This window comes from Magnolia sinica, chromosome 9 (genome assembly GCF_029962835.1).
Source record: "Magnolia sinica isolate HGM2019 chromosome 9, MsV1, whole genome shotgun sequence".
NCBI lineage: Eukaryota > Viridiplantae > Streptophyta > Magnoliopsida > Magnoliales > Magnoliaceae > Magnolia > Magnolia sinica.
In genome coordinates this window covers 26,029,327-26,041,394 of record NC_080581.1, presented here as the reverse complement: position 1 = coordinate 26,041,394, position 12,068 = coordinate 26,029,327, and the positions used below count along the sequence as shown (strand labels likewise).

At 38.3% G+C, this 12,068-nt stretch overlaps 1 protein-coding gene across 1 annotated transcript; it reads right to left on the bottom strand.

Moving 5' to 3' along the window:
* Window positions 1–374: 374 nt before the first annotated feature.
* On the bottom strand, window positions 375–11,845 carry LOC131254750 (probable LRR receptor-like serine/threonine-protein kinase At3g47570). Its single transcript, XM_058255470.1, has 3 exons — window positions 9,185–11,845; window positions 6,716–7,124; window positions 375–543 (listed from the first exon to the last, which is right to left on the bottom strand). The coding sequence occupies exon 1, from the start codon at window positions 10,633–10,635 to the stop codon at window positions 9,382–9,384; it is 1,254 nt and encodes a 417-aa protein (XP_058111453.1). The 5' UTR covers window positions 10,636–11,845; the 3' UTR covers window positions 375–543; window positions 6,716–7,124; window positions 9,185–9,381.
* Between the last annotated feature and the right edge of the window lie 223 nt (window positions 11,846–12,068).

Sequence of the window (12,068 nt, the reverse complement as noted above, 5' to 3'; positions counted from 1 at the left end):
ATTCTAGTAATTTTCAAGGGAGCTTAAAATTTAGATTTCTAGATTCATAAAACCATATTACTAATTGGAATTAAATTAGTTCAAGTCTCTAATTTCATCAATGTAACTTTGGAGTATTTGAATTTGTATAAGTTCCATTTTCCCCAAGGCTAGATTTATCTAAACTCTGATCTAATGCCATCTTGTAACACCCCAGTTTTCAAAACCCACATATAATACTTGTTTTCTAAAATTCTGAGTGTTAACCGTAAAATTTAAAGTATAAATTTAAACAATCTTCTCAATATTCATTGTTAGTAACAATTACTAGCGGAGTAAACTGTGCATTGAGTAAAAGTTTTTCATTGATAATAAAAATCCAAATGTAATGCCCATACAAAACTTAAACAACCCAAGTACCAAAAGTACCCTAATTTAAAATAGAAATTTATCAACTAATGATGAAGCTCAATATGCTCCAATGGGATCTCGTATAGCTCCTCAACTACTTGATCCCTTTTAGCAACTAGGTGAACATCGTCGGTTCGCTATAACCTGCATCAACTGATATGTTTTGATAGCGTCAATGGCTATTGCAGTGAGGAATACCCTCTAAGATTATACACCGAACATCATAATTCAGAATAGTTCACAAGACATAAAAAAAGATATATTAAACAATGAAATTCTAACTCATGATCATATACACAAAGAATACATCCAACCAACATAATTACTCTATTAAAAAAATGTAAAATGAACCACAATATAAATGGACATATCAAAATAATAAGATAATCAACATGTGACCTTCTACTTCACTCGAAAATCACATTATATGTAAACTCCACAAGATGACTAGAAAATCAACAAGTGAACTTCCACTTCACTCGACAATCATATAAAACTCTGCAAGGTGACTAGAAAATCAACAAGTGAACTTCAACTTCACTTAAAAATAACAATAAAAGTGAACTCTTTAAGGTGAATAGGAAATTAACACGTGAACTCCGACGTCACTTAGAAATTATAACTCCGCATAGAATAAACCATCAAGACGCAAAATGGCAAATATTACATCAAAACCACATAAGGCAAATAGTCCGTCTAAGGATGTAATAAAATTGGATTATCCCCAACAGCCACATAGGCCTAAATGATCCCTAAGATGGTAAGTCCATAAAAATTTTCATTTAATCCATTAGAAAAAAATGTCCACTAGTTCAAGGACCTCCGAAATATCATCAAGTAATCAGAAGTGGCAAACATATAATTAATTAACCTATTTTTTACTTGAGATAGCATGTGACAATCAAATCACTTATTCTTAATAAAATTAAAGAGGCATGTCAATTATTCAATTTAAGAGTCAATTGCATAAAAGATTAGCATATTCGTGTATTAAGATAAATAGATTAACCAGGTAACTCAATAGGTTCTAAATATAAGTAATTAAAATATCATCTATAATACGATTGTTTCGACAAGAAATGAAGGCATTTGATTAGGGGGATTATCATTCAATAATAACTAAGAAAGAATGAGAGAGCTATCATCATCATATATTTCATTAATTTTGAGTTTGTTTACATCCTTGTATTTCCCTTAATTCTGAAAACAAAGTACAATGAATCAACACAATGAATGAAAGAAGAAACAATTCAATGGAAATTTTTGGCAGCATTTCGGCGTATTAGATGTTCATCACAAAGACAGAAGAGTTGTGAAGACTTGAGGCCCTTGGTTTGGTTGTGTGATAGACATTGGTCGTCTTTTCACTCTCTCCTTCGAATTCTCCACTTCATTCTGAATTCTTCTCTCCTTGCTCTTAATATTCCTTCAAAAGAAATGGTTGTGCGATTGAACCAGTTGCACAGATGGACTTTTCCTTCTTCGGGAGCTCTCTAAACACGAAAACTTCTGTTGTGCGAGACTTCGATTGTGCACCGCACAACGATACTCTGGGGGAAACTTGAGTTGTGCCCTAGATAACTTCGGTTGTGCACTCGAACGATACTCTCAAGGCAACTTGAGTTGTTCCATAGATAACTTCGATTGTGCACCCACACAACGACATTCTCAGGTCATATATAACTTCGATTGTGCACCCGCACAACGACATTCTCGGGGCAACTCGAGTTGTGCCATAGATAACTTCGATTGTGCACCCGCGCAATGACATTCTCGGGGCAACTGGAGTTGTGCCATAGATAACTTCGATTGTGCACTTACACAATGACATTCTCGGGGCAACTTGAGTTGTGCCATAAATAACTTCAATTGTGCACCCGCACAACGACATTCTCGAGGCAACTTGAGTTGTGCCATAGATAACTTCAATTGTGCACCCGCACAACGACATTATCGGGGCAACTTGAGTTGTGCCATAGATAACTTCGATTGTGCACCCGCACAACGACATTCTCAGGGCAACTAGAGTTGTGTCATAGATAACTTCGATTGTGCACCCGCACAACGACATTCTCGGGGTGACTTGAGCTGTGCAGATTTTCCGTGGCTCTGCTTTTCTCTTGCTCCGAGAACTCCTTAAGCTTCTCCAACTTTTTTCCTCTCTAAATGAGGATGGGAGAGGGGTATTTATAGGCGTCTCGCACGTGTGAAGGCTATTTGCGCACAACGGGGAGTGCACAACACATCTGCAGCAGGGGCACACAACCCATCCCAATGCACAACCCTTTCCAACGCACAACCCTTTCCAGCAACCCTTTACAGCGCATAACCCATTCTGGTGCACAACCCTTTCCAGTGCACAACCCATTCCAGCGCACAACCCTTTCCAGTGCACAACCCATTCCAGCGTATAGCCCATGGTTCGAGGAGAGAGAGAGTGCATAAATGTAAATGATAGGCTGGGGTGCTAACTTTGTGCAATAGAGGGGGTAATCTGGGGAGTTGATCCACATAATGGAATTTCCTCACTAAGGCGAGGCGCCTGCCAATGAGATTCCTAGAGAGAAATAGATAGAATATTTTTATGCCCCAACAAAGATTAATGAACTCAAGTGATAAGCTTAAAGGGGGGAAACCTCACTTTGGGATGCAGATACACTCGCTTGGCTTACAAAGCATAAAAGATATGCTCCACTAGGAGTCCAAATATCCACACCTGAGTCGACATAAACACACTCTGCTTCACTAAACTCAGCTACATCACAAACTAAATTGGCTTAACCTAGTTTCGAACGAACTCTATCTGAATAGTGAAATCCGACACACTCTAGAAGAGAGTGCGTTAACCGAGAGTAGGCACGTAGCCAAACCACTTTACATTTTATGTAATACGTTGAATGATATAAATTTCTATCTGTTATGTTTTGTTGAACAATATACTTGATTTATTTACTGTAGCAAACATGTTTGACAGAATGCCTAAATGATGCTTTCACTAAGTAGACTTTGTTTTTGCACTTCTTCCTGTTTATATTACTTTACATAAGTGTTTAGAAGTAAGTGCATGTTGATTATTTAGTTAAAATTTGAAAAGTCCTATTCACCCCCCTCTAGGACATTAGCCATATCTTAAAGCTTCTCTTGTAGCGGTAAAACTGCAATTTCAAGATTGAGCCCCATTGTTACACCTTGTTGAGATACTTCTTCAATGCTCTCTTGTTCTTGAATTAACTTCTCATTTGTTCTCATGATCGTTGATGTGGATGCTTCAGCTCCTACAATCAATCACCTTATATTTGATGCTTTAATGAGATGACCAAGGAAATGGGAGAAAGAGGAATCTCCTACAACTAAATAGATAGTTGTTATCTAATGAAGAGTCACCTAGATAGGCTAAAGGTTAATAGACTAAGGATTTTCCTATGAAATTGTGTCTATTCACTAGAAAATGGTGGAGATCAAGTGCATCCTCATAATGGAGGTTAAAATCCTCATTAGAGTAGTAAATCTAAAGGAAAATGACTTGAATCTCTAGATTTAGAGGCTTAAAGTGGATTTAAGAGTGGGGAATTACCTAAGCTCTAATGGCATAAAAAAATCATCAAAAATCCCAAGATCGAAATGCCCTTTATAAAGAAGTTGAGTTCTAATGACTATAAACAAGCATAGAATGACACCTTCGATCGATCGATCGATGTGTCGATCGGTCGAACTTAGTTTCACTTTGGCTAGAAATGTTGCTAGATTAATTGTTTTGGCCATTATCGATTAATCGTTTGAGGATTCGCTCGATCGATCGATCGATTGATCGAGGATCAATCGAAATCATCCAAAGTTCTGTTATCTTTGGGATATACAATTTACAATAGCTTTGAATCTCTATAGCCTATCTAAGCATGTCTAAACAAGGATCCTAAGGCCAATGTATGATCAAATAAAGATACCTGTTAAGGAATAGATCATCTAGAGTTTAAGGTTGTTTTGAGTCTATTTGGGTCTAAGGTTAGGATCACCAAGGTACCTCATGATTTACCTGTTGTTCACTCCTTGATATTTCATGTCCTCTTGTGTCTTCGATCTTTAGTTTCCAAGGGCTCAACCGACTTACCGACACACAGACACATGTGATTGACTAATAAGTGCACTAATAGGAAGTTGCTAAGATAATTAGCACGCCTCTAGCATGCCACTTTGAGTTATCAACAAGGTTATGTCCAAGTATAGAAAAGGAGATTTCAAATATGTCACGGGTATCATATACAAGTATAGTGGGGAGTCTCATGTATGTAATGGTTTGCACGAGGCCAAATATCTGACGAACAGTTAATGCGGTCAGTAGATATATGGCGAATGTACGAAATGAGCATTGGAATGTGGTTAAGTAGATTCTAAGGCATCTTAAGTGCACAATCGACACTAGAATCATGTTTGGAGGATATGGAACTTCAGGTGGAGTTGTAGACTATGTGGATTCAGATTATACAAGTGATCTAGATAGCAGGATTTTCGCTACGGGATATATTTTCACATTAGCAGGCCGACCGGAATGTTGGAGACCTATGTTATAGTCTATAATAGAATTCTCTACAACCGATGCATAACATATAGTTGCGACAGAGACATCAAAGGAGGCACTATGGTTGAAAGGTCTGATAGGAGAACTAAGGTTGAAGCAAGAGGTGATTCGTTTACATTGTGATAGTTAGAGTTCTATCCATCTAGCGATGAATTAGGTGTATTACGCGAGAACCAAGTGCATCAACGTGATGTTCCATAAGATACAATAACTCATTACTTCTAAATAGATTCTATTTCGAAAGATCCACATGGACAAGGATGCCACTGATATATTAATTAAGCCGATGACCAGAGGGAGTTCAAGCATTTCTTGTGCTTGATCAATCTCTCCATCCATTATTAAGATTGTGCATCATTGCACAAGGGTGTAAATGGATATGCATTCTAGGTGGAGAATGTTGGGAAAAGTCTATGCTCAAGATGGAGGTTGTAAGGGAGAAATTTAAGGTGACTTATCATAATGCAAGTCAATGTAGAGATTATTATATGGGATGCCTTGGATTCTACCGATCTGCTAGTGTAGAGAAGCCTTATCTTAGTTCGACCGGTGTCTTTTTGGTTTAACCGAATTATGGAAGGTTTCTTAGTTTTCTCACTATGATAATTTACACAATTTCATTTCGACCAAAATATGTGAGTTGGTTTATTTTGATTTGATAGAAAGTCCCATTCGATCCGATTGACAGGTAACACAGACTAGTACAAATCCTGGTATTTAAGTCTATTTTCGATTAGGGCTTAGATTATACGAGTACTTTCTCTCTAAGGGCAAGGGTTTTGTGGGGTGAGTGAAGTTTCTACACTTGTAAGGGCATGAAAAGGGATTTTTTCAAGGGGCTAAAGTTTTTCTAGGTGCGCATTGTAAGGGGAGATTGGGTTTCTGCTGTAATTGAAGAAGATGAGTGGTCTAAAGTCTAATGCTTTTAATTATAGTGGATTTCTATCATTTTGTGCCATAGTTATTTCCCACAAGGATTTCTTACATTAATTATCTTATGCTTTGTGTGATTATTTTATTGGTTATTGTTTATTTGATTGTTTTATCTTTGTTGAACATTCTTCCACAAAGTGTATAAATTAACTATGGTATTAGATCCAAATTTCTAATACTTAAGGTTGATCTGGATTTATTGTGGTTGGGATTAGATTACTGTGGTGTGAGATAAGTGTCGGAACTCCAATATGGAGTCCTATGATTTCCTAACCTATAAGCGTTATTCTACGATATCTAGCGGACCTTAGATTGTAACCCTCATTTGACTAGTGGTGACTTTAAGTTATATGCATTATCTCATCTACGTAAAATCGCACCTTAATCACATAAATGCTAAAGGAGAGCAAGAAAAGGCCGAGTAAGTGAGGACAGCATGCTAGCATGAAAGCACTCATTGACTAATAATAAGTTGGAAGTCCAACATCTAAACTAATTCTTTACTATTGAAACATCAATTTTAAAACTTTTGCATAAAATATATTAACAATTAAACATCGTACTAACCCAATATTCTTCTTATTATAATATGATAATGTCTTTTTTGTATTAAATTCATTGTCTAGCATAATATAAAATAAAGAAAAAGAAACACATTTTCTGATATATCCAATATGAATACAAGTACACTCTTAACCCAAGACTAAATATATCCAAAGATTGTTTAGAAACGTATTCAACAAAGTAACTTTGTTTAAAAATATTTTTCAATATAACTACTGATAATAACTTAGTAATGACTGAGGTAAGACAAACCTCCATCTAACATTTGTGATCTAACTTGTATGTCTCCATGAATCCTGACCCCGAGATACTGGTTCTTAATTGCATGCATTTCTAAAGCTACATCTTTCATGCACATTCGTTCTCTTGGAGACTCTAAAGAGCACAACACACCGATTCTGACCATTAAAATCAAGCATTCTATTTCTTGTATTGATATGATTTCCATTGCCCTGAGTAACTTCAGTGTCTTTTATAAGCAGTTGTGGCTCAACAATCTCCATTACACGTTCAGGCAAAGCCGACTTAGCGAAATGATGAAGGCTTATATTGTCCATAAATATACCATCAGTTGGCCCCTTTCCAGTCATCATCTCCAATAGAAGGATTCCATAGCTGTAAACATCTCCTTCTGTAGATGCTTTACTGCCCATCGCATATTCTGTAATTTATACATCTCATATTAGAATGTAAGTGACCATTTGGATACAAATAATATCAAAGGTTAAATTTAGAGAGAGGGGGAATATTCTATTTAAACAAGTAATTAGCATTTTTCTATTCTAAGGATCTAAATTTCTAACATCAATTGGTGTGCTATGAACTTGTACGTGCTTACAGAGATGTTCAAAATTGATCAAGACTCTATTACTAAAGTGAAAGAACTCAACATGTCAATTATCAACTGAACAAAAGACTTATTGTTATGATTTTTGTGTAACACATATCTCAACTAAAGACATTATAAGAAAATAATTCTTTATATCTTCCTATGGTGTGATTCATGTGGGGTGCAAGTGAGTACAACTTTGTCTATCTAGATCTTGTTGGTATATCCTTTAAATCTGAGGTCATTCTTTCATGATCCGAAACCAGATAAAATTAGGTTCAGGTAAGATTTACCAGTGTTCCACATTCAATGTACAAGAGGTGGCCTACTTGATCACAAGAATGATCAGGCTAGAACCTAAATAATGAATAGGCATTAGTCATATGCGGGAGCCTATAAAAACCTAAGCCATTCAACAAGTGGGACCCATTATAAAAATACCATGCCAATATGGTAAAAAGTTCCATTAATCAGCAACACCTATAGGAAAATTTGGAAGCTTAGAAAAACATAACTACTATTTCATGTTCAAGGTACATGTGGTTGATCAACGTACACAGATCTACCTATTCAACTCGGAAGCATAATCTTATCCCAATGCATATATTTGAAATAGTCCCAACTCATGGATGGCTATGATTTTATGGTGCATACCATGATAGCATGTGTACTTTTCTAGTACATGCATCACCAAGAGAATCCATCCACATGAGAACCCAGAGAAGTGAGCGTGAGCGTGAGATGCTCCAACCACATGTATGCTTTGAATTAGTATATTTGGTAATCCTCTTAAAAATGCCCATACGAGTGGATGAGCTTTACTTTTGCGCAAGATTGTCTTCATGCTGAGATTACCTTGTCCCACACACCCAAGTAGATAAGTGTAAAGATATGTAGGGGTTAGAAAACCTTTTTGTCTGTACAATTACTAGGGGTGTGCTCTCACCTTTTGGGTGTGTGTGTGTACAAAGAGAATGTTTCACGTCCAATTGGTTGGACCACAAGTTACGTTCTAACCAATGAATAACCTACAACCTCTTAAGTGAATGCCGCATCCAACCAATCCAATAGGTTAGGCCACACACACACACACACACACACACACATATATATATATAACAATGAGCATCCATTGATAAATAGACTTGCTCAATTATTTGATGGTTGATTTTCATGAGGCAATCCTTGTGATGGGACCAATCTATTGCATGGATTGGATGCTTATTTGAAATCCACCCGGATCACAAGGTTTGTCACCTTATTTCACAACAGGGCCCAAAAAAATCCCCTTCCATGATTCAGGTAGACCATACAATTGGAAATAATATACGGGAAAACACTCACCTTCCAAACTGTTTCAATTCCTATGGCTCACCATTTTTGAACCTTGGGCCTTATTTTAGTGTGCAAGCTAATGGTTGGAGTTGATTTCATATTCTCATGGTAGTGGACCCAGTAAAAATTAAGGGTTGTCCTCTCTCCTAACTTTTAGTTTGATGTGGCCCACTTGAATCATAGGTCAGCCTGATTTTTGGCCCCCAATCTTACTCGGGATGATATATCTAATGATCGGAGTGGATTTCACAGTGGGCCATATAGAAATTAACAATGGTGGGCATCCCTCTCCCCAATTATTTCCCTTGGAATGGCTCACCTAAATCAGAACGAGTCTGATTTTTTGACCTGGGGCCTAACATGGGCTAATACATCTATTAGTTAGAATGGATTTCAGATGCATATCACAGTGGGCCTACCCCAGCCCACCCTACTTGGTTCGCACCTCCAGTACTCTCCTGCGAAGCGAATAGCCAGACTAGGTGGATGTGTGTTTTTGTCCATATTTATGTATTTATATACAAGGAATTAAATAAGGTAATAGAGAAAATTGTTACCTGGAGCGATGTATCCAACAGATCCCTTGATTCCAACCGAGCTAGTTTGAGCAACCTCAGGTAAGAACTTGGCTAGCCCGAAATCACCCACACGAGCAATCATGTCATCATCAAGAAGTATATTGCTTGGCTTTAAATCTCGATGAATGATTGGCGTTTGGCAATGATTATGCAAATAATCTAGTGCAGAAGCCACATCAATAGCTATGTTTTAGCATTTGAGTAAACTTCAAGTTCCTTCCAAGCTGGTCATCGCCGTCTCTGTGCAACCACTTGTCTAGACTTTCATTGGGCATGTACTCGTAAACTAGAGCTTTGAAATCATTGCCCTTGAAATCAATGCTTACACAGCAAGTTAAGATCTTAACAAGATTCCGATGCCTAATGTTTTTCAAGGCTTCGCATTCAGCCATGAAGCTCCTCAGAGCTCCTTGTTGTTGAAGATTGAAGACTTTCACTGCTACCATAGTTCCATCACGATCTAGAGCCCCTTTATATACAGCGCCAAAACTTCCGGTGCCGACCAAATTGGCAGAAGAGAAGCCATCTGTTGCTTTAAAGAGTTCCGCATAAGACATGGTCACAAAAGGATCCTCCGCAGAAGGCACATCAACAGGTTTCCTTCTTGACTTTCTTACCCAATAAAGAGTGGCAAAGATAGATGATACTAACATAAGGCACAGGACAACAACAACTGAGATTTTTACTTTTGATGCAAGAGACTTTCTCCGTTTCTTGGAAGCTTGGCTAGAGCATTGAGGCAAATTTAATTCTGTATTACCCCCACAAAGCTTATTATTTCCGAGCACTGAAACTTGACTGGCATTTCCAAAGACCCCTTGTTTTGGTACTTCACCCTTGAAATTATTGAAGGAAAGATTTAGAGACTCTAGAGCAAGCTTCTCCAGATATTTTGGAATCTCCCCGGAAAGGTTGTTGCATGAAAGATCCAGGGATCGAAGGCCTCTTAGAGTACTAAATGTTGGTGGAATTGATTCTTGAAAGAAGTTTCCATCCAACAAGAGATGCTCTAGGCTGAGACAATTGCCTAGTGAGCTTGGAATTTCTCCCGACAATTTGTTATTTGAAACATTCAATATCGAGAGAGTTTTCAAGTAACCAACTTCGACTGGCAAACTACCAGTAAAAGAGTTATTTCCAATGTAAAGTTCAATCAAAGATGGAAAGATGAAAAGTTGTCTGGGTAAGCCACTGCTGAACTTATTACCGCGGAGGTATACGAATTGCAGGTTTTTGCAATTACCAATAGTTGAAGGTATGCTCCCCGATAGATTGTTTTCATATAAACTGAGTACCAACAATTGGGAGATGTTGCCTAAGGAAGACGGAATTTGCTCTGATAATTCATTTCCTTCAAAGTAAAGCTTTCTTGCATTGTTAAGCCTCCCAATACCAATGGGAATAGTACCTGTTAAAAAGTTATTCCCCATATTCAGTACTGTTAAGTCGACAAGATTCTGAATCCCAGATGGGATGCTTCCGAATATCTTGTTATCTCCCAAAGATAGCCAAGTCAGTTGGGTCGAAATATTAGATATGGAGTCAGGCAACACACCGCTGAGATGATTACTGGTTACCTGCAGCACTCGTAAGCTACTGCAATTGGTCAAAGAATCGAGAAAAATCAAGTCATGAGATTTTCCAATTCCAAGTTTATTACCCCACAAACCTAACTCGGACAGACCCTTGAGGCTTCCAAAATTCGTAGGTACAGATCCGCTAAAGCTATTGCTACCAAGGTCAATAGTTACGAGTCCTGAAGCATTGGATAATGAAATTGGTATGGGTCCTGTGAATTGGTTTCCTCCAGCGTAAAGCTTTTGGAGATTAGGAAGAGTGAGGCCTAAGTTAGGAGGAAGGTTTCCATGCAATCTGTTATATCCCACGTCCAAAATGTAAATAGAGGAGAGATTGTATAGCTGGGGTGGAATCCTACCTGACAGTTCATTTTCACTAATGCCAAACCTCTCTAAGCTTGCCAACCGACCAAGGTCATCTGGTATGCTGCCATCCAGACTGTTTGTTGAGAGATAAACGAAAGAGAGAGAGGAAAGGTTTCCAAGTGCAAGTGGGATGCTTCCTGTAAGATTGTTCTGACCAAGAACCAATTCAGCGAGTTTCGATAGAGAGCCAATCTCAGTTGGAATCCTCCCTGACAACCGATTCCGGGAAAGATAAAGGACTTCGAGTTTCGAACAGTGAGTCAGATTTGTTGGAATTTTTCCGTGAGTGTGTTATTGTGTAGACGGAGAAACCGCAAGCGGAACAACTGGCCCATCTGTTCAGGAATCGGTCCGCTGAAGCTGTTGTTTGCGAGATCGATTCTCTTGAGGAAGGTGAGGTTCCCTATGAAGGGAGAAATGGGGCCTACCAAGTTCTTGTTTGTGAGGATCAAGGCAGTGACCCTTTGAGGATGGCGCCGACCATCGCAAATGACTCCTTGCCAGCGACAGATGTGGAGAGTATGGTTCCATGAGCTCAAGGAATGGAGAGGACCGTCGGTTATCAGATCTTTAAAGTGAAGCAAAGCAAGGTGATCGGTTTCGTTGGAGAAGTGAGCGGCTGATGCGAAGAAGCATGGAACGTGAGTGGAAGAGAGAAGGAGAAATGACCAAAATGCCAATAGGGTCTTACGTGGGAGCTCCATAAAGAGAGAAGGAGAAATGACCAAAATGCCAATAGGGTCTTACGTGGGAGCTCCATAACAGTGTTTGTGAATGAAGGAAAGCCAAAGCGAGGAGACAAACATGGAGTGGATTCTGAGCCCTTGATGACTTGAGGAGTCTACTTACAATAAAATGATCAGATGATTGGATATTGAGTGATAGCTATACTTGCTTTTCAGGTCGCTCACGGTCTTCAT